General features: G+C 40.3%; 1 protein-coding gene across 5 annotated transcripts in view; it reads left to right on the top strand.

Moving 5' to 3' along the window:
* Positions 1–21,604, top strand: part of COL4A5 (collagen type IV alpha 5 chain) — a 145,117-nt gene that overhangs the window by 97,181 nt on the left and 26,332 nt on the right. For 2 of the 5 annotated variants that reach the window (XM_044305840.1, XM_044305839.1), the window contains exons 31-42: positions 205–213; positions 2,980–3,147; positions 5,743–5,832; positions 6,929–7,078; positions 11,452–11,550; positions 11,806–11,895; positions 13,275–13,414; positions 13,868–13,985; positions 14,513–14,593; positions 16,204–16,302; positions 16,379–16,429; positions 17,036–17,221. In XM_044305840.1, coding sequence (XP_044161775.1) covers positions 205–213; positions 2,980–3,147; positions 5,743–5,832; positions 6,929–7,078; positions 11,452–11,550; positions 11,806–11,895; positions 13,275–13,414; positions 13,868–13,985; positions 14,513–14,593; positions 16,204–16,302; positions 16,379–16,429; positions 17,036–17,221 — 1,281 coding nt within the window. Of the gene's footprint in view, positions 1–204; positions 214–2,979; positions 3,148–5,742; positions 5,833–6,928; positions 7,079–11,451; positions 11,551–11,805; positions 11,896–13,274; positions 13,415–13,867; positions 13,986–14,512; positions 14,594–16,203; positions 16,303–16,378; positions 16,430–17,035; positions 17,222–19,495; positions 19,505–21,604 lie in introns of all 5 variants that reach the window. The other 3 variants (XM_044305837.1, XM_044305838.1, XM_044305841.1) reach the window with 3 other exon arrangements.

The following is a 21,604-nucleotide window of genomic DNA, read 5'->3' as shown; positions in this document are numbered from 1 at the left end:
AATCCTACACATATTGCCAGAGTACGTGTGTACAGGGCTGACGTTTGCTTTTTGTTTGATGCAGATTGTGCTTTTTTTAAATTTTCCATTCTATAATTAACTTAGTCTTTTATCTTAATCTAACTTCTTCCTGACTACATTATTTGCAACTCATTTCTGCTTGATGCCTCCTGATGATCCTAAACCTGCTGACTTGTGGCCAAGGTCCACCAGGTACTGTGGTTGCTCCCCCATTCTAGCTCATTCTGTATCAGTTCTCTAACCTATTTACAAGGGTGCACTAATGCTATATTCTTGCATTAAATGTTTAAAATATTTTAGATTTTTACATTATTTGACCTTATTTCAGCGCTATGCGCTTGTCTAATACAGTTTTCCTGGAGCATAAAGGTAGCCATACAGATTAGATGAATGTCAGCTAAACCTGTTGATTTCAGCATGACCAACTGACCACCTAATACTGTATGTTTGGGGTATCCTGACCTCCTGATGGCAGTTGTCAGAGAAAAGAAGGTTTGGGAATGTTGGATTTCAACATACCTGATCCTTTTATTTGGTGATATGCTACAGCCAGAGATGCCTGGCAGCAGTATTTTATATCCATTGCACGGTCAGCCAAGCGTTTGGCCAACATATGTCTAAGTGACTCTGTCTTAGCAGATGGTACTGAAGATGGGTATGACAGATGTGAAGTGTCCATACCTTATTTACAAAAGATAACACATGCTATTGATTTAAAGGTTATGGACTCCTTAGGAGCCATTTTTAGTACTGATTTACATGTATTTTGGACTAAAAACATTTTGTAAATTCTATTACGTTTTCATTAAACATTTTGTGCCCTTTGGCTTTTGCAGCCAAATCAAAGTTGATCTTTGCTGTGAGAATAAATCGAATTAGTAGATCATGCAGAGGAGGGCAGAGAGAGAATGGGCAACGAGGGATAGATCACAGAACAGCTTTCTGCAGCTGGCTTAGAAGTGTAAAAGTTAGAAACTCTAAATCTTTAATAAAAAAAACTATTACAAAAAATGGGCTGTGGCTCAAAATACATGTAAAATCAGTAATACAAAGTGAAATGATATGAAGAATTTCACAGTGACATGATATACAGAATATCACAGGGACATGATATATAGAATATCACACATATAGTGACATAGTAACATAGTCATGTTTATGATATTTATATCTTCCTAAGGCTCATTTTCACTTTATCATAAAACTGTGAATGTTGTTAACCTCATTACCACTTTACAATATCAGTGATACATTAGCAGGTTCCTGGAAGATGAGACAAGACCATTATTTTCTGGGTTGTCTCCATGTTGAGCTACATCAGTTGTCCCTGTGGTTGCTGGCAACACAAATGTCAAATGAGACTAAAGGCCCCTTTACATGAGCAGATTATTGGGACAGTTATAGGGAACAAACATACATACAATAATTGTCCTGTGTAAATGTGCCACCGATCACACCGATCACCCGATGAATGAGCAAACAGTTGGAATTAATGGCCCGTTCCTGACGATCAGGCAATTATTGGGAACAAATGGTTCTTTCCTGATAATTGCCTGGTCAGTTGGTCTCTGTAAAGGTGCCTAAAGACCTCGTGCTCACAGAACAGAGGCCGTACAGCACATAGAGCCCCATATGGATCCATGCATTGCTACAGCACCATACAAGACTGTGTGGTGCAGTAAAATGCTCTGCTGGGTGTTATACGTATGGAGCTCTATATTTCTAGAAGCAGTGCTTCCAAGGGGAGGATCAGATTGGTACAGGAGCGGATTGGCCATAGACCTTACAGGAAAATTTCCTGGTGGGCCGATGCCCAGGGGGCCGCCTGGGCCCTCCTCATGTCCTACCAGTGGAAGTTTTGGGGGATGTATTTTGTGCTACTGGCAGTATTTTGTGATGGACTGTGGTATTTGGCTCTGTTAGGGTGGTATAATGTGCCACATTATGGTATTGTTGGCCCTGCCCTCCATCAATTTGGACCTGACTACAAAACGGGGCCACTTTTAGTATTTTTTCCAGGGCCACTTTAAGTTTGCCCCTGTATTGGAACATAAGGCATCTGATAGAATGTGCCACATTTTTTTTTATCACATTATTACAGAAGTAACCTCTGTAGGCCTCCTTGTGAAACTGAGACAGACAGAGGTGCAGGAAAGGACCCATGCACAAAAAGAGAAGCAATACGGCCGTGTGCATGAAGCCTAACATAAGAGTCTCAATCCTTCACTAACAAAGTTGTTGCTTTGCTCATAAATTTAATGGATTTTTGAACCAGGAAGGGAAATAAAATCAGTAGTTACCACCTCAGTGTCAGCTATAAATGTTGTCACCACTACCTTTTAAAACATCGGTTTAAGCAGTCGATCCGGTGTATCTGATTGGACATTATCCATCCATTTGATTTTGTTGGAAGTGTGCTCCCAGCCGGGCGAGGACAGTTATTATTGCTGCATTTACATTTACAGACCATGCTTATAACAATGATTTTTTAATGGTGGTTGAGCGCTCATGATCAATGTAAGATGTTTTATCATTAATGATTGATCGCTTCCTGCATTCACACGTGTTTCAGTCACTTGGAAACCAGTGACTTATAATAATAATTGGCTGGTGTTGCTGGTTCACTAAACAATGTCCCATGCCTTGACTTTATATGAGCAGTAAGTGGGTGACATGGTTGGGGGAAGGGAAGGGGGGATCTGTTGCATTTATTGAGGTGTTCTGTGAGGTTGGGCTTTAAGAACATATGGATATTTAACAGATATCCTCTATAGTGAAATAACCGCATCAATGTAGATTACCATGTTTATGCCTGTGTTAAATACATATTTCTGTATATCACTGTCTCAATGAAAATATTCAGGGAAAATATGAATCATCTTGGAGTAACTGTTATTTGCATCAGCTTTACCTTTGCAAGTGTATTTGCAGTATTTAACATATTGTATTGTAATTCAGGGTTGCCGGGTATACCTGGTGACAAGGGTGATACTGGTCCTCCAGGATTTGAGATTCCTGGCCCACAAGGAGATCGTGGTAATCCTGGTTATCCTGGAGAACGTGGATTTTCAGGTCCTCCAGGGCCACCTGGGTTTCCAGGCCGTGACGGAGTACCAGGCACTAGAGGTAAACTTATTGCATACATTTGGTGAATATTGTTTTTTCTTAAAGGGGTTTCCCCACAAAAAATATTCTACAGTTTTCAAACCAGCACCTGGACCTGAATACATAGTAACATAGTAGTAACAACTTTTGTATAACCAGTGAGCTATTCAATAAAATGTATCTGTATAGCTCCACCTGCATTATTTTTTGTATTTCTTTGACCTGCTCACTGAGATGACCGCACATGCTCAGTTTCAACTTCAACTGCCTCCTGAGCTGTGATTGGGAGAGCATGGACACGCCCCCTTAGCTGTAGCATAAAAGACACTCCCCTGAGCTGTCAGCTTGATATAAATCTAGCAGAGCAAAGAATGGGGAGATCTCTGGATCCATGTGAGGTGCGGGGCTGGTTCTAGCTTTGTTAGAAAGACTGTCATGTACTATTTGATGCCTGATTTTCATTTTTTACAATAGTCATGTGATAACCCCTTTAATGTTTTAAGTTATTAATTTGTTATTATTGTTTATAGTACCAATACATGTATAATTAGAGTAACAGTATCTTCTGATTTCACTCCTCACGATGACTTGTTCATGTACCTTCAATAGCATGTAAAAATACAAACAATCAGCCCCTGGCTTAATCACCACTTATCCATATATAGATTATTCTTTCTTGGCAACTACCTAAAGCCGGTGTTCTGCCATAATGCTATACCTTGGCAGAATGCTATTTCCGGAAGTAATGGGGCCACACCGAAAGTGACGCGGCCGCACAGGAATCAGCTGGAGGAGGGTGTGTGTGGTGCTGCACAAGAGCAGATCCACTGGTAAAAATTATAGCACTGCAGCGGGAGAAGCGCGCCCACTTAATGCGCATGCGCAAAACCGGCCTAGACGCACTGCGCGCATTCTGCTAAGGTATAGTATTCTGGCAGGCCATATTTCTGAAGGGGAAAGATGCCCCTTTAGAAATATGGCCTGCCAGAATACTATACCTTAGCAGAATACCTTAGCATGCACATTAAGTGGGCGCGCTTCTCCCACTGCAGTGCTATAATTTTTATTTATCAGTGGATCTGCGCTCGCGCAGCGCCGCACACACCCTCCTCCAGCTGATTTGTCACTTACTGTGCGGCCGCGTCACTTCCGGGTATAGCATTCTGCCAAGGTATAGCATTCTGGCAGAACACCGGGATCATGGTGATGGGAGCTTTCGAAACTTAAAGGGGTTGTCCAGTTTCATGATGTTGACGATCTGTCCTCAGGATAAGTCGATATCAGATCAGAGAGGGTGGCACCTCCACTGATGAGCAGTTTGAGGTGTTCACTGCCCTTGTGTGAGCACTGCATTCTCTGTGGTGTTTATCTGCACACTGTCTCCATTGTAGCGGCGGTGTAGTGTACTTGCAGCTGTTTGTCTCATCCATGTGAATGAGAGAGGAAGCTGTAATTACACTACACCACCACTACAATGGAGAAAGTGTGCAGGTAAACACCACAGAGAATGCAGTGCTAACATGAGTGCAGCAATCCCTTCAAATAGCTCATCAGTGGAGGTCCCAGGTTTCGGACCCCCACCAATCTGATACTGATTATCTATCCTGAGGATACGTCATCAATATCACGAAATTCTAAACTGTAAACCTGGAATGATAAAACTGAACAAGAGATAATCTTACCTCCACTCTTTTTCAGTCCGCATTTTAAAGGGGTTGTTAAAGGGGTTTGCTGTTTTAAGTGTGTTTTAACCAGTGTGTAGAAAATGGGTCTATATGCAATTTATTAATATGGTCTTACTTTGTTAAGCACAGCACATTTGACAGGGAAAGCATTTTCCACAAATTGCACAGAGCCTTATTTTTGGAAATGACCATTGATGGAAGGTCATGTAACCAAAAACCTTCAGCAACCTCCTCACCCTGCGCATGTGCAGCTTTCTCATAGACAGTATTTTTCAGTGGAGGTTGGTGACGGATGGGACTGGTCACATGACCTTTTATCTGCATCCATTTGAAGACCAGAGCTCAGGGCTGTTCACACAGAATTGTCTGCCTCACTAAGAATATATTATTAGATTAGTTATAGTCCAAGTTCTTAAATAGTGCTGAAATAAACATAAAGCGTCCAACCATTTTAGTAGTAATTGTAATTCGAGACAAAGTAGGATCAAAGCATTAGTAGAGGATGTGCTGGAATATTTTTATTTTTGGGGGGTGTTCAGTAATGGGGTTTATATATGATTAAAGTCTATACCTCTCCTTACCCTAAGTTCAAATCTGTCCACTTCTCCATTGAAACCAGAGGACAGTATTTGCGTGTCTTCGTGATTGTGGGGATCCCAACAATGGAACTCTACCAGTGATTTATAGCAAAGTCCATTTGTGACTAAAAGATGAATCAGATATAAATGAAGAGGATATAGGACCTCTTCCAGTTCACTTATACACTTGCTAAACACATCTGAAAACATTATATTCATACCTCACAGAATTAGATACGCAGTAAATAAATGATGCACCCTACTGCTTCTGTTTGAAAGTAAGTTATCTACACCTGACATTTTTTATTCCTCTTCATCATCATCAATCATTATTATGTTGATATTGTCTGTAGGTGTAAAAGGTGACATGGGAATTATGGGAACACCTGGACCAGCTGGACCACCTGGTAATCCTGGCAGTCCTGGTTTTCCTGGCCCTAAAGGTAACATATACACATCAAAGTATGAACATCTTACTTTATGTCACACTGACCATTGATGATATAATCCGCCTGATAATGTGATCAGCCATAACATTAAATAACATTGATTATCTTATTAAATGGCACCTGGGGTGGAATATATTAGGCAGTGAATCAGTTCTCGAAGTTGATATGTTAGCTATGTCAGCTATGATCTGAGCTACTTTGAAAAGGGACAAATTGCAATAGCTGGGTCAGAAGATCTCCTCTGGATAGGTCATCAGTATGTGATTGGTGGGGGTTCGACGGCCGGGACCCCCACCGATCAGCTGTTTGAGAAGGCACTGGCGCTCGTGAGAGCGCCACAGCGTTTTCTCAGCTTTTTCCTAGGCCGAGTGACGACACATTCATGTGTCACGTGGCCTAGGAGTAGCTCAGCCCCATTCAAACCCTTTTTAAGAGTTTTCCTTGACCATCTTTCTATATTCCTATTTATAGAGTGCCCTATAGCCTATGACTGTCTTGCCCTAGCTGCATCCTCCTGACCACTAGCTGGACTATTTTTCTGGCTGTTAGAGAGAGCAGTATCCACTAGGGCTGCCATTTAAAACTAGCATCCTAAAGTTATCACCCAACTTGGCAATTGAGCTTGGAAGCACAGAAGTAGGGGTTTACTTCCTTTCTTGTGAACCCTTTGTACTCCCCCTAACTGACCCATTTACACACCTCCATTTCTACTCCCATAACTGCTTGCTCAGTGAGCAGCATGCTCCTCTCAAGACTAGTAAAGGGGTTTTAATGCAAGCTTCAAGATGGAAAACATACATCTGCCATAGATGTGCATAAGTATGGCAAACTGAAGAAAGTCTTCATCTTGCTATCCATTAGCTGAGTTACAAAAAACAGTAAAGTGTAACGAAAACGTTGCGCTTACAGAGGATCTAATTCTGCCTTTAACTCATTTTAACCACTTATTTACAAACCCTGTAGTTAAGCAAACCCCCCACAAGCCCCAATAAATGTTTCTTCTACACAGTTAGATGGTAGATTGCCATCCTTTCAGTAGATTAGCACACAGATTTTGAAATCTATTTCTTATTATTCAATTGTATTGCAGGTCTTGATGGATTTCCTGGTCAACCTGGTACCAATGGTAACCCTGGACCTACGGGTGACAAGGGAGAACGTGGTCTTGCAGGCCCACCAGGCACTATTATCGGAGGTAGTCTAGGAAGCAAAGGAGCCAAAGGAGAACCTGGGACAGATGGTAAGTGTGAGAGGGATAAGGAAATGTCATCAGCATTTTAATGTTGGGAATCTGGAGGAACATGGATCTTGCTGGATTAATCTCACATTAGTAATGAAAACTGTACTTTAGCAGACTGTTTTCCTATGGTGTACACTGTTAGTAATGCAGTGTTTTCAAGGTTTCATAGGAAGATACCACTTAAGAGAGTCTGTCTGGGTATCTTCTGCAGAAGATGCTGGATCTCAGCAGATCAGCTCTGCAGTGAAGTTCAATAGCCTTGTAAAACCTCTGGGGCTGTATTCCCCATGTAACTGGAGCCAATATGTATGACCTCATAGGGGCACAAAGTATAAAAAAGATTACAAGGATGAAGGCAAATGTGTTATATATATATATATATATATATATATACTACTCTCAAAAAGTTAGGGATAAAAATGAACTCTAACCTTTACAGGTGAACTTAATGTGACCTGCTCTAAACTTTTGAATGCACATGTCCAACTGTTCAATGTTTCAGTACTTTTTGCACAGCCTGCTGTTCTCTAACAAGGAGCTTAACAGCAAAATTCACAACAGGTGTTTGATCCATGAATCGCCCAATAAATTTCCTGGTTCAATTAGAATTGTTATTTAAACAATCCTCATCCTATCAACATTTTCACATCATGAGACCAAGAAGACACCTAACAATTTATCAACAGTAACTCACTATTGCAAGGCTTCAAGCAGGATGTTCTCAGAGTAGCCACTGAGTTTAGTGTGTCACAGAGTGTCATCAGCAGGTTGATACAGAGATACAGAGAGATGGAAAGAGTCACAGAAAAGCATAGAAGTGGACGTCCTTTGGCCACATCCCAAACTGATAATCGCTTCATTGTGAACAATGCCCTGCAGAACCAGATAATGAATGTCACACACCTCCATGTACATTTAAGGGAGGTGAGAGGCACCTAAGTGTCACTTCAGACCATTTTAAACTCTTTACAGCAGCGTGGTCTGGGTGCTAGATGACCTGCAAGTGTAACTGACCACAGGCATCATCGTCTTGCATGGGCCAGGGAGCATCTATGCTGGATGAAGGACCAGTGGGCCTTAGTGCTGTTCACTGATGAAAGTCGATTCACGCTGAGCAGAAATGATGGCCGCCAATCATGTTTGAGACGTCAAAGAGAGCGCTATGCATTAGCCACTGTTTGCCTTTGGCGGTGGTGATGTTACAGTGTGGGCAGGTGTGTCTATTCAATACAGAACTGCCCTACACTTTGCGAATGGTACAGTGAAAAGCCCATGCTACTTGAATAACATCATTAATCCAGTCAATGTGCCTCTGCATGAACAACACAGGCCTAATTTCATCTTCATGGACGACAATGCCCCAGCTCATCGAGGTCATATCATTAGGGAACGGCTGCTGGAGACTGGGGTATTTCAAATGGAGTGGCCTGCACTTTCTCCAGACCTGAATCCCATTGAAAACCTATGGGATCAGCTGAGTTACCGTGTAGCGGCTTGTAACTCTGTACCCCAGAGCCTAAATGACCCGAGGGCTGCCCTTCAAGAAGAGTGGGATGCCATGCCTCAGCAGACAATAAGTCGACTTGTGATCATCATGAGACGTCGTTGTCAAGCTGATGCCCAAGGCCACATGACAAGTTACTGAGGCACTGGCATTTTGTGGGGCTATACCCAGCACTGGTGTCGGCTTTTGTTTCAATAAATTGTTTGAGATCAGGAAATTGCCATTGCTGCTTCTACGTAAATGCCCTACTTTCATGATATAATATCAGTGATATAATATTACTGTAGCATGAACTTTACGTTTTCAACAAATTTCACCCAAAAGCCAAATATTCCTAATTTTAGATATATAAAAATGCCACTTCTAGCCCTGTCCCTGGTGACAGTAAGTTTATATATACTCTATATCGAAATAACAATAACAGAAAGTATTTTATATTTTTTCCAGCTGTAAAACATAAGAAGAAAAAATACAAAATTAAACGTAGCATAGAAAAAAAGATTTAAGAATTATTTAAAATAACCGAACAGAAAAAAAGCAGTGGTTTTCAAAAACGCATGTACAAAAAAATGTAGAGAACGGGGTGGCAGAGGAAGGAGGAGGAGGAAGGGTGCACAGAGTGACTTAGGTCCACCTTTGGTGAATTTAGGTGCTCATTTGCATATGGATTAAAAGTACTTTTTTGCCTGAGTGAAGAAGGGGATGGCTAAGTGAAGGGTATCATTACCTTTTACCTACAGGGCATTGTGTCTTGTTTCACAAGTGAATTTCCCGATGACAGACTCGCTTTAATTTTATTTTGGAGCATGTAAAAGGTGCCAGTGAAGGATTTGTTCAAGTCACCATAATCCCGAGGCAGAGATTTCATGGCACCTACAAAAGGTAGTAATGCTTAAAGAGGACCTTTCACCGATTATGACACTGTGAACTAAGAATACAGACATGGAGAGCAGCGCCCGAGGATCTCACTGCCCTTACTATTATCCCTGGGCGCCGCTCCGTTCTCCCGCTATGCCCTCCGGTATCTCCGGTCACAAAGTTATAGTAGGCAGAGATTTCAGTCACTAAGTTATAGTAGGCGGAGTCTGCCCTTGTTCTTCTGTAGCACTGGCCAATCGCATTGCAGATCTCACAGCCTGGGAGAAAATGACCTCCCAGGCTGTGAGCTCTGCGCTGCGATTGGCCAGCACTAGAGCAGAACAAGGGCAGACTCCGCCTACCATAACTTTTTGGCCGGAGATACCGGAGGGCATAACAGGAGAACGGAGCGGCGCCTATGGATAATAGTAAGTGCAGTGAGATCCCCTGGCGCCGCTCTACATGTGCACAGCCTGCCAGATCTCTTTGTATTTCGGCATTGACTATAATAGAGTAACAGCAGAGATCCGGCCACATCCTGGTGAATATGGCTAGAATTGACCCAGAAGAAAACTGCTACGTGGGTTGCAACTGGATCTCTGCTGGTCCCCATAATAGTTAATAGACCAGAAGACAACGTTTACGCTTCTGACAATGCCGAAATCCAGAGAGATCTGGCAGGCTATTCCCTGCCAGAAAAGCCTGCCAGATTTTAATCGCTAATGTGAAAAACTAGCCTTTCAGCACTCTTTCAACTTGCAGAAAGTGGTCCAACAGCTTCACTAAAGTTTATACCAGAATTATAGTGCAAATCTATTTCAGTTCATAGTGCTCACAGATTTGCTTTTCTGGTGCACGGACTGGCCGAAGATATACCAAATTTATTTTGTTGTCATTTGCAAGTGATTTCTACAGTTAAAAACATATCATAAATCTGTAGAATAAATAGTAGCAATAAGTAACCTTTTTTTTCCAGATAGTATTAATTCCAGTATTATTAATCCAAAATTGTTTCTTTGAATAATTACAGTATTAACTGAATTAAACTAGTAAGAAATCTGTCTAAAGTCACCAATAGGAAGTATGTTCAGTGATCTGTACTCAGGAATTACAACCCTGTTATTAAAAAAGATATACACATGATACAAACTCTGTAAAATGTACAACAAAAAAACTCCTGTACAAATGCATTGTAATGTTGATTGATGTGTTAGGCTACTTTCACACTAGCGTTCATAGGTCCGTTCGTGAGCTCCGTTTGAAGGAGCTCACGAGCGGACCCGAACGCCTCCGTCCAGCCCTGATGCAGTCTGAATGGAGCGGATCCGCTCAGACTGCATCAGTCTGGCGGCGTTCAGCCTCCGCTCCGCTCGCCTCCTCACGGACAGGCGGACAGCTGAACGCTGCTTGCAGCGTTCAGCTGTCCGCCTGGCCGTGCGGAGGCGAGCGGATCCGTTCAGACTTACAATGTAAGTCAATGGGAACAGATCCGCTTGAAGATGTCACCATATGGCTCAATCTTCAAGCGGATCCGTCCCCCATTGACTTTACATTGAAAGTCTGAACGGATCCGCTCAGGCTACTTTCACACTTAGAATTTTTTCTAAGTTATTAATGCAGACGGATCCGTACTGAACGGAGCCTCCGTCTGCATTAATATGATCGGATCCGTTCAGAACGGATCCGATCGAACGCTAGTGTGAAAGTAGCCTTAATTGATGGAAAATAAATAAATAATTAAAATAAATAAATAAATAAATCTGTAAAATACACCACTTCATTCACATTCTTGAATCTTTGCCTGGAATGTATTACACAAGTCCATGCACACAGATACAGTTTTGATTCTATGTTTTTTTCTGTTATTGAAAAGAGGGAGTTATAATGGATGTGATTTACAATTTGAAACAATGAGTTCAATGAGCAAATGTTGGAAAATTAAACAGAAATATACCAAATAAAAATAAAATTTATTGCAGTTTTACACAATTGTTTCTGATATAACTTTCAGGTCAATCTGGCATTAATGGAGAAAAAGGCTTTAGCGGGATGCCTGGTTCTCCTGGATCACCAGGCCAAAGTGGACTTCCAGGATCTCCAGGACTACCTGGTAAGGAGAAAAGCACTACGAATATGGAGGACAATGTTAATGTAATACACGCGGTCTAACCTGCATTACAGATATCTGTAATGTGTCAGATGATTCTCTTTATGCTAAATTACCGTGGAGAAATTATTTGTTACTCCTATTGGAGAATATATTTTTGTCTTAAGAATTAGATCTATAGCAACATTTATATCTATATGCACTTTTATGCAAATTTACTTGTGTTATGGGGTAATTCATTTTCATTCATGTATCTAGGACCTAAAGGAGATGCTGGATTTCCTGGGCAGCCTGGATCAACTGGTCCTCCTGGACTAAAAGGGAATATGGGAGAGATGGGTTTTCCAGGTATGTGCATTGCTGCTTTAGAGGTCACATAAGCTACAATTTCAGAATTATACAAGCCCAAATCGGCCATTTAGGCAAGTAATTTATACAAGACAAGACCGGCATTCACTGGATGCAATATCTTTCTCTTTTTTATTTGTCAAATGAAGAACAACTGTGACGCTTTTCGGCTCGTAAGGTGATCCTTTCTCAAACAGACAAAATACAATGAAACACAAAGGTTTTAAATAGCCCACAGCAATACCGGATATGACGTCAGGTTACTATAGAAACCATATAAACAAAACAAAATAACCAAAGCAGCAGGCGCAAACCACTTAGGGTAAATATGAAACTGACATACAGTATTATTTATCGCGAAAAGCAACTAGCACATAGGACAAAATATAATAGGTATGCAAAATATAATAAGTATTCAGAGAAGTTGAGGTGTACTCATATACTGTCCATCACGTTTTCTGTGAAAACAACAAACAAAGAAAAATATACAATTAAAAACAAATATGAGTATTGTTCTTAATGTGACAAATAAAAAAGAGAACGATATTGCATCCAGTGAGTGTCGGTCTTGTCTTGTATAGCGTACATGGGAGATTGATCCGGGACATGTGCACCACGCCACTGAGTAAACGGAGTGCCGACTGCACCATTGTTGGTTAAGCAAGTAATTGTAAGATTTTCTTCTGCCCAGAACAGAAGATGGTATCCGCCTTATGAGACGTTTTACTGAAATGCACAGTCACACTGTAATATTTGTTTTATGTGAAAATCATTTACACTATTTTTAATGGGCCCTAATGCTGTATTTTTCTATGAATGCATATTTTATCAATGACAAAGGGCAATCAGACATATCTGCATATGTTAGGGTTCATATTACAGATCCAACACCTGGACCACCCAGATGCTACATGGAAAGTTAAATATGGGTCCAATACGTTTGTCAGTCAAAGCTTTAAGTCGAAAGTGCAATTATCCTTTAATTTGCCCACACAATAAAGTGTAATTTCATAAATGGGATTACATAGGCACCTGTGCCAGTCAAAATTATCATTATGTGCTGTACTTACAAATTCATTTAGGAGAAATGTAATGCTTAGCTCTTATGACCAGCTTTATTGAGATATTGAAAATTTGCATTAATTGAATATATGTGACTAAATGAATTAGTATTAGAAGAAAAATCTGGACCCCTGTCTTTCTTGTTTGCCTTTGTGTGAACGAGACCTTCCAGACCTGATGGAGAACCTTATATACCATATTACCATGTACCATTACAATGTCATCTGAGATTAGGTTAATTCCCAGGATTATAGAAATGTGTATCTGCTGTTTTATGGTCACATTTCTTTAAATGTAATCTACCCATATTCTCATAGGACCAAGTGGTCAAAAGGGTGCATCTGGGCAGCCGGGGCGCCCTGGCTCACCAGGACCTTCAGGATTTAGTGGATTGAAAGGTGAAAAGGGTGAACCAGCATTTTCAGGCACTGGACAACCTGGTTTACCTGGCCAAAAGGTATGAACATTCCCATTCTTGATATTACGTGGTTATTTTTGATTTGGCTAATTGTAAGGTAGAGATAATAAAAAAGTCACACACTGATGTTCGTTTGAGTTTGAGATCATTTTTATTACCAGTACTATAAAATTATGTTTTATGGGCTATGGATACCTATGGAGCTTTTTTATTATAAATGTACATGTATGTTCAGCTAAAAGATTATTGTAATAGGTTTTTATTAACAATTTGACTGTTTGGCTTCTGCATCTTCTATGTATCACAGTACATAGCAGCTGTAATGCTATTAAGTGATCGGTCCGTCAGACTTGTTGTTTGCCGGCTTGTTCTCTCGCTCCTCTCTGACGTCTATTGAACAATCTTCTAAACGGATTTCTATACAAATCAAAAGTTTAACTTTTACAGTGAACATATTGAGTTAATATATACAATACTTCTTGTTTTGTCTAGGGAGAACCAGGACCTGCAGGGTTTCCAGGTAGTAAAGGTGACACAGGAAGCCCTGGACTGCCTGGATTACCAGGAGTTTCAGGCCCTAAAGGAGATCCAGGCAACCCAGGATTTACAGGTACAAAAAATAGATCAATATGTGCACATTTGCAAATCAGTATACATTACATTAAAGGGTTATTCCCATCTCTTAACATCATTCTTGGTATATAGCATTAAAGTATAATTTGCCTGGGGTATGCTCAGTGTGTAAATTCTAAACTAGCATTGCTCTTTGGTATCTTTTTTTATTGACAGGCTGCATACTCAGTAATTTATTTCTCAGTTTATAAAGTCCTGTTATTACAGCAGACTCAGCACTGATTCAAGCAGTGTGTGTGAGGAAGGATTGCCCAGTGTTATGTGAGCAAGCACTCTTGTAAGACAGTAACTGCATCTGTAACATGGCACACAATTTAACAAATTCCTTTAAGTGAATTAGGAGCCAAGCTTTAGGAAAAAGGCTCTACAAATGTGCAGCACATGTGCTGTAGGTACTTGTGTTCTAAGACCACTATTAAGTCAGTGTTTTTCACTGGAAGTGCACTTTAAATTAGATTTCTGCTCATAAAAAAATTACGGTGTCTTGCTTTTCTTGATATTTAGGTGCTCCAGGTCTTGCAGGATCAAAAGGACTTGATGGACCTCCAGGAAACCCTGGTGTCCCAGGCTCTTCTGGACCAAGGGGTAAAAAATAATTGTAAACCTTGGATAAGTTATTGGGGCAAAATACATGTTTATGATACTTGGCTTCAGTAAATACAGAGGATATTTTGGTAGTTGACACAGTACTATGTATGAACTACCGTATTTCCCTTTTGATATTTAAGAGAAAATAAGCCCAATAATGGTTAGGAAAAGAGCTGGCGTAAATTAAGATGAATATTTTGGGGCTCACCCTCACCATAACCTCTTTTTGAGATGTTCAAATTTTTTTAGCTAGAAAAGTGGCACAGGAGGAATGATAATTCCCCCCCCCATGTATTTGACCATATATATTTGTGTACACATATATATATATATATATATATATATATATATATACAGTGTGTTAAAAACTACTATAATTTATCCAGGTCATTTATATATGTGATATTGCTGAGGCAGTTATACTTTTTATAGTAATTAACACTAGTAATTAACACTGAAATCAGTACATGTGTATTTTTAGGTTTGTGTGGATTTTGGTGAGGTTTTTTTGGTGCACATTTTAGTTCAGATTTCATGGGGCATTATTGCTTCCCATTAAAATCTTTGAAGAAATTGGGCTTCACAAAATCTGGAACTTATCATGTTTTCTTCAGTGGAAGGACAGATTTTTTCCACAAATGCGTTCTGCCACATGTAAAAACAGCATAGTAGTAATTCATGCAATGTGACATAAGATAACTGGTTCAGTTCAAGGTAAATATTTTTGGATGTAAACATTTCAAGTCTGTATTGTTTTGGATGGGAAGCAAGCAACAAAGTGCTATTGCTCCCACCAACATGCAGTTACTCTGCTCTGTCTACCATCAAGTAGTTTTAATGCTCATACTGTTGTATGTGCTTTATATAAACATGTGAATACCCATCCCTCGGATACCCAGTTTTCTACAGTATGTATTGTGATACCTGATGACCAAATTATACATAAAGCAGCATGATCTAGTAATAGACTGTAGGGCCAATAGCATCGGGACTACAAATTATTTCTGTATCTAATCTCAAAATATGGTTAATTAAGAAAAGACTGTTCTCATTGCTAACTACCCATCCATTTAAGCTGGAGGTACAATGATATAAGTAAAAAAGAAGTAAAAGGGATGGGGGAATAAATAGCTGTTACAAAAGTATTACTGGATTACCGATCATAGTAGAGCTTATGAGGAACTGACTAGAATTTAAGATGCTTACAAGGGGTCTTTCACACGACTGTATCACAGTGCTCAAAACACAGATACTGGCCATGTGCATTCTGCATTTTTCCCTTCCGCAGGTCCCGCACTATGTAACAAATGCCTATTCTTATTGGCAAAATGTTCAAGATCAGGACATGTTCAATTTTATTTATTTTTTTAATCGGGGCCGCAGAACGGACATACCGATGTAGACAGCACACAGTGTGCTGCCTGCATCTTTTGCTGCCCCATTTAAATTAATGGGTCCGCATCCGAATCCACAAAAAATGCAGATATGGGCCGAAATACGGTTGTGTGAATGCCCCCTGAGTAATTAATAGAAAAATAATTGTGAATATTTTGTATTTAGATAATGTGTAATCTTTTAGCACTAACTTAATGTATTATATTTTATAGGAGATGCCGGTCGCCCTGGTCCACCGGGATCTCCAGGTGAAAAGGGTCAACCGGGCCAAGATGGAATTCCTGGTCCTGCCGGCCTAAAAGGAGACCCAGGTCTGTGGCAGTCAGTTGTGACCACAACCTCTTATATTCCTGGATCTTTTTTAAATGCTGTATGCCTCTGTTTCAGGACTACCAGGCTTTGGGACACCAGGAACAAACGGATTTCCTGGGGCTCCAGGTATGGATCGATTTTCTTAAAGGGCATCTGTCGCACTGATTTCGGACCGTAATCTACAGTAATACATGAGTAGTGCTGCAGATAAGGAGTCCTAATCACTATTTTTTATTTTCCTATTGCACCATTTACCTGCTCAAGGCTCACACCTGTGTTGAAATACATTGTCAGGACTGCTGTATGCACACAGGAGTCCTCTCCATTATGTTAGAACAAAACAGTCCAGACTTTGTATTTCACTGCAGCTTTGAGCAATGACAGCTTGGTAACTGGGAGCAGTAGGAAAATAAAAAATAGTTATCTGGACTCCTTATCTGCATTACTGCTCATGTATTACTGTAGATACCGGTAATAGTCCAAAATCAGGGTGACAAATTCCCTTTAATTTACAATTTCTATGCATTATAAGTTTTATTTGCCCATATAGAATTTATAAATCATTTTAATTTGTCATAGCAAAACATTTCCTTTTTATTTGTATTTACGCCTAAGGAACAAAAAACAGTTACAGATCTGCTGTAGGCTGTGCACGCTAAATAAATTTTGCCATTAGATTTCTATTTGCTAAACTTTTACCTTAAATGTAATTGTCCGGTGTTGTATTTGCAGGTGCAAAGGGTGAGCCAGGATTTTCTGGTTCCCCCGGATCCCCTGGATTTCCTGGCGCTAAAGGAGACAGTGGTTATCCTGGACGTCCAGGTAGCCCAGGACCACCAGGACAACCAGGTCTCCCCGGACTAGCCACACCAGGTCCTAAAGGAAATACTGGACCAGTAGGAACTCCTGGACGCCCAGGTAAAAAACATTTACTCCTACATGAATGTGGGTAATTCTTTTGCTACCAGATATTACGCTTCAGAGTAAATTTTTATTTGTCCAATAAAAAAGTGAAATATCATTCCAAATCCAATAGACATAAATATATATGTTTCTTTCCACTATCAGCAGTAGTGAAAATAAACACAATAAAGATGTTAAGTATCAGCAAAAAAAATGTAGTATTGTAGGATGCAATAAGAGCAAACGATATCCAAATATACATTGGGACATAAATAAGGTGACATAAAATGGGATATTTTCTCCCCTACTGAAAGGCTAATAGCTGGTAGCAAAAAACAGAGCACCTGTTTCCGCATGATGTCACTGAAATATGCTAGTGAGCACAAATAGCTGTGGCACAAGCTGTGGCAGCTCGATTTATGGTCACCTAGTCCATGAACATAGTGAGCACTTGTAAAAAAAAAATCATCGCCTTCTACACTGTGAAATTAAATCCATTGGGGCACAGAAGCATGAAAAAATTTGGAGCCTTGTGTCTGCGATTCTCATTCCTGCACTCCATTGACTTCATCTCATTGCATTAGACGTCGGAATCCACTGAACATCAGTCCTCTCACCTTGTGTTCCATTTTTGTGGGCAGCATCTGCATATATTTGTTGTCTCTTATGTACAAGGAAAACATGACCGATACATGTCTGTGTGCAAAGTGCTGTAGTGAGTGACACATACATTGGATAAAGGCCACTTGCCAGTAAACACCATGTTCACCTATCAATACTCTATTGGGTCTGTCGGAGAGAGAGCGCAGGCTAATACTATTTAGCAAAGCCAATGAGTTATACGAGTTGCTATTCTGAATTTTTATGCCACTATTTTCTAATTGTAAAAAATATCTTAACCCTGGCGTTACATGTAAATACCATTATACAGGTTACACATAAATAATGTACAGCTATAGCATTAAAGGGGTTGTCCTATGTGAAAATGAAATTCAGACATCATAAAGTAACTTACAATCTCTTTCTAACAAAGGTAATGGATGTAGAGGTCTCCCCATTCATCTCTCCAGTTGCTGTACTAGATTTTCTGCCAGCTCAGGAGGCATGTCCTTTCTCAGGGGATGTGTCCTTTTAGCGGCAGCTACCTCCTTTTCACAGCTTCGAAAACATTGCTCATTGTAGTTGAAGGATGGAACTGAGCATGTGCGACCTGCTCATTCAGCTTAGTAGGTGGACATGCACATTATTATACAGATTGAACACCAGAGGGCACCATTATAATGACATAGGGGGTATATCTAACAGGTGGACCATTTTTCTAACAGAAAGTCATTGTAAAAGTAATTAGTAGCTCATGCTGAATTATATTAAAGTAACATTTAATGTTGGGACAACCCCTATCACTGCATACGTGTAGTCTCATAAAATCAGCAGGGGATACACCATACAGAAACTGAAATATGAGTTGTTACTGGGGGTTTGATCTCGCAGGCCATTAGATTTCTAAGTGAAGCTCTGACTTATAAGGGCATTTTAACACATAATTGGTAGAATATAAGTAAAGCACCAATGTATCATACGTTTCATTCAGTTTGGAAATGACAACTTGTATTTATTTCTTGTATGAACAAGCAAATCATTAGCTCTCTCCAACAGACAATCAACAGCGCCCGTGTTAAATGAGAAAAGTCTAGCACATCCCGGCTCGGTCATGCTCTCCTTGTAAGCCTTGTATTTATTGCATGTATTGTGGGAACAAACCATTTTCATCTTGTTTATTTGTGCATGTGCTAATGTGGATAAAGCAAGCTATTATCAGTGTTCACAAAAGTCAGCAATTCGACCCTTTATACAACAGGCCAGTAGGATAAATGCTGCACGTGCAACGCTTCGGTGTCCAGTCCGACATCAATTAGAAAAAAAAAACTGCCACAAGTATAGACATTTTAAGAGTAAAAACCATAAATTAACAAACCGGCAGATCAGTTTATTTCAAATCTCATCTACAACCAGCAGCAGCGCACGTCTGCTGCTCCACTGGATTGGCCCTGCACATGGTTGTACAGCAATGCAGTGAGCACTTTCCCCTCCAGTTCTGCATCATATTCAGTTACAACGCTGATAATAACTTGTTTCCACTGGTACGTTTGGGACTTGCTGAAGTAAAGTTTATGTAACCAGAATGTAGGATTTATTGTTGCTGAATATTCTAACAATCTTCGTGTTTCCCCCTCATTCATCTAATGATCAATATGGAAATGGATATTTGAATTGTGATCTCTCTTCCAGGCCCTGAAGGTCAGCCCTTAAATCCTAGATTATTGCAGATTATTATTATTATGTAAACTGACAATGTTAAATCACAGGCTATATTCAGGAACAGTGGTCTGTGGTATGCCAAGTCATTGATTTTGCTGTTACACTTACATTCCCTAACCAGCTATTAAGCCAATGGAGCTCTTTTTCAGTTAACAAAAACCAGCAGCAGAGTGTCACGAGCTGGGACCATTCCTGAGGCATGGATTAGATGATCATATTGCTGAATATTTCCAGAAGCCGTTCAGCTTCTATTAACATTATAAAGAAAAAGAACCCTGAATATAATATTTAAAGGCTATGTATACCTTAAAGTTTAAAGGCGTATCCGTTTTATTAATATTAATGAACTGTCCTCGGTATAGGTCATCAGTATCTGATCAGTGGGGGTCTGACTCCCGGCATCCCCGCCAAACAGCTGTTTGAAGAGAGCGCAGCTATCGTATAAGCGCTGCCTTCTCTTCACTATTTACCTGCTCACCATCACAACCACAGCAGTGAGCAGGTGTAATTACATCTCAGCCGTCCCATTCACTTCAATGGGATGGCTTCTATCTAACCACTTGAATAGCAAGGAGCCATCCAATAGAAGTGAATGGAACGGCTGAGATGTAATTACACCTACTCACTGCTGCGGTTGCGGTTGTGAAGGCAAGCAAGAAAACCATGAAGGGAAGGCAGCACTCGTACTAGCGCGGCCTTCTCTTTAAACAGCTGATCGACGAGCGTGTTAGGTGTCGGACCCCAACCGATCTGATATTGATGACCTATCCTGAAGATAGGTCATCAGTATAAATAAACCAAACAAAGCCTCTAACCCCGATTATGTTGCGGTCATTGACATTTAAGCAGTTAGATAGTGGGACGGAGCTTTTATATTGCCACCCTAACCCCAAAACAAATTGAAATAATGATCAAAAGGTCCCAGTATTCAAAAATGGTTTCAATAAAAACTGTAGTTCACTTGCGAAAAAAGCCCTTACACAACTCCATCGGCAGAAAAATAAATAGATGGGTGTCAGAATACACTGAAACAAAGCAATTAAATTTTTTTTTGTAATTTTGTAAAAGTAGTAAAACATAACAAAAAAAAACCCATATCAATTTGGTATCTCCATAATTGTACTGTCCCGCAGAATGCAGTTACACTGTCATAATTGCCATGCAGTGAACACCATAAAGACAAAAAACTAAAAACCATGGTGGAATTAAAAGTTAACCAATTCACCTGAAGTACCCTAAAATGATGCCATTAAAAATACAACTTGCCCAGCAAAAATAAGCCCTCATACAGCTATAGCGATGGATAAATAACAAAAAAGTTATCGATTTTGAAATGCAGGGATCTAAAAAAATGTAAGAGAATCGTAGAATCTCCTTCCAAACTAGGCGGCATTCCTTAAGGGGTTGAAGAGGATCTGTCAGCTCTCCTGACAAGTATTTTTTTTTTAGCAAATGCCTGCATGTCTCCATGAAAAAAAGTAATTCTGAAGCACCTTGTCTTAGACATATGCATTGTGCTGGTCCTTTGTGATTCCTCCTGCAAATGTATTAATACATTAGAAAACTAGGTGTTACCATTCCCCTTGTGGCTATACCACTGTCAGCATTGACTGGACATTGTCAGATTGTGTAGGGACTCAACCGACTGACAAAGCAAATGGTTACACCAAGAAGAGTCAATTTCTTAAAGAGGACCTTTCATGCTTTTTTATTCTAGATAACTACCGTACCTTAACTGATGCTGCCACCCTGCCTGTTGTGTTTTTTTTTTATATTGCTCCTATGCCCCACTGTGCCCCCCTGCTATTTTCCCGCTCAGTACTTTAATACTGAGCATCAGTACAGGGAGGAGCAGACGGCAGGGTTTCTCAATGGGTGTCTCCTTCTTCCTGGCTGTGCCGCAATCCAGTCATAGCAGGTAGTGTCACAGCCGGGGGGGAGGAGGAATCTGACCTCCTCCCTGGCTGCGACGCTCTCCTTTGTGATTTGTGATTGGACCACGACACAGTCAGGGAGAAGGAGACTCCCATTGAGAAACCCTGGCGTCTCCTCCTCGCTGTACCGATGCTCAGTATTAAC

Source organism: Bufo gargarizans, chromosome 9 (assembly GCF_014858855.1).
Source record: "Bufo gargarizans isolate SCDJY-AF-19 chromosome 9, ASM1485885v1, whole genome shotgun sequence".
NCBI classification, from domain to species: Eukaryota; Metazoa; Chordata; class Amphibia; order Anura; family Bufonidae; genus Bufo; species Bufo gargarizans.
Note: the sequence above shows the minus strand (reverse complement) of the source record. Positions and strands in the feature narration are given on the sequence as shown.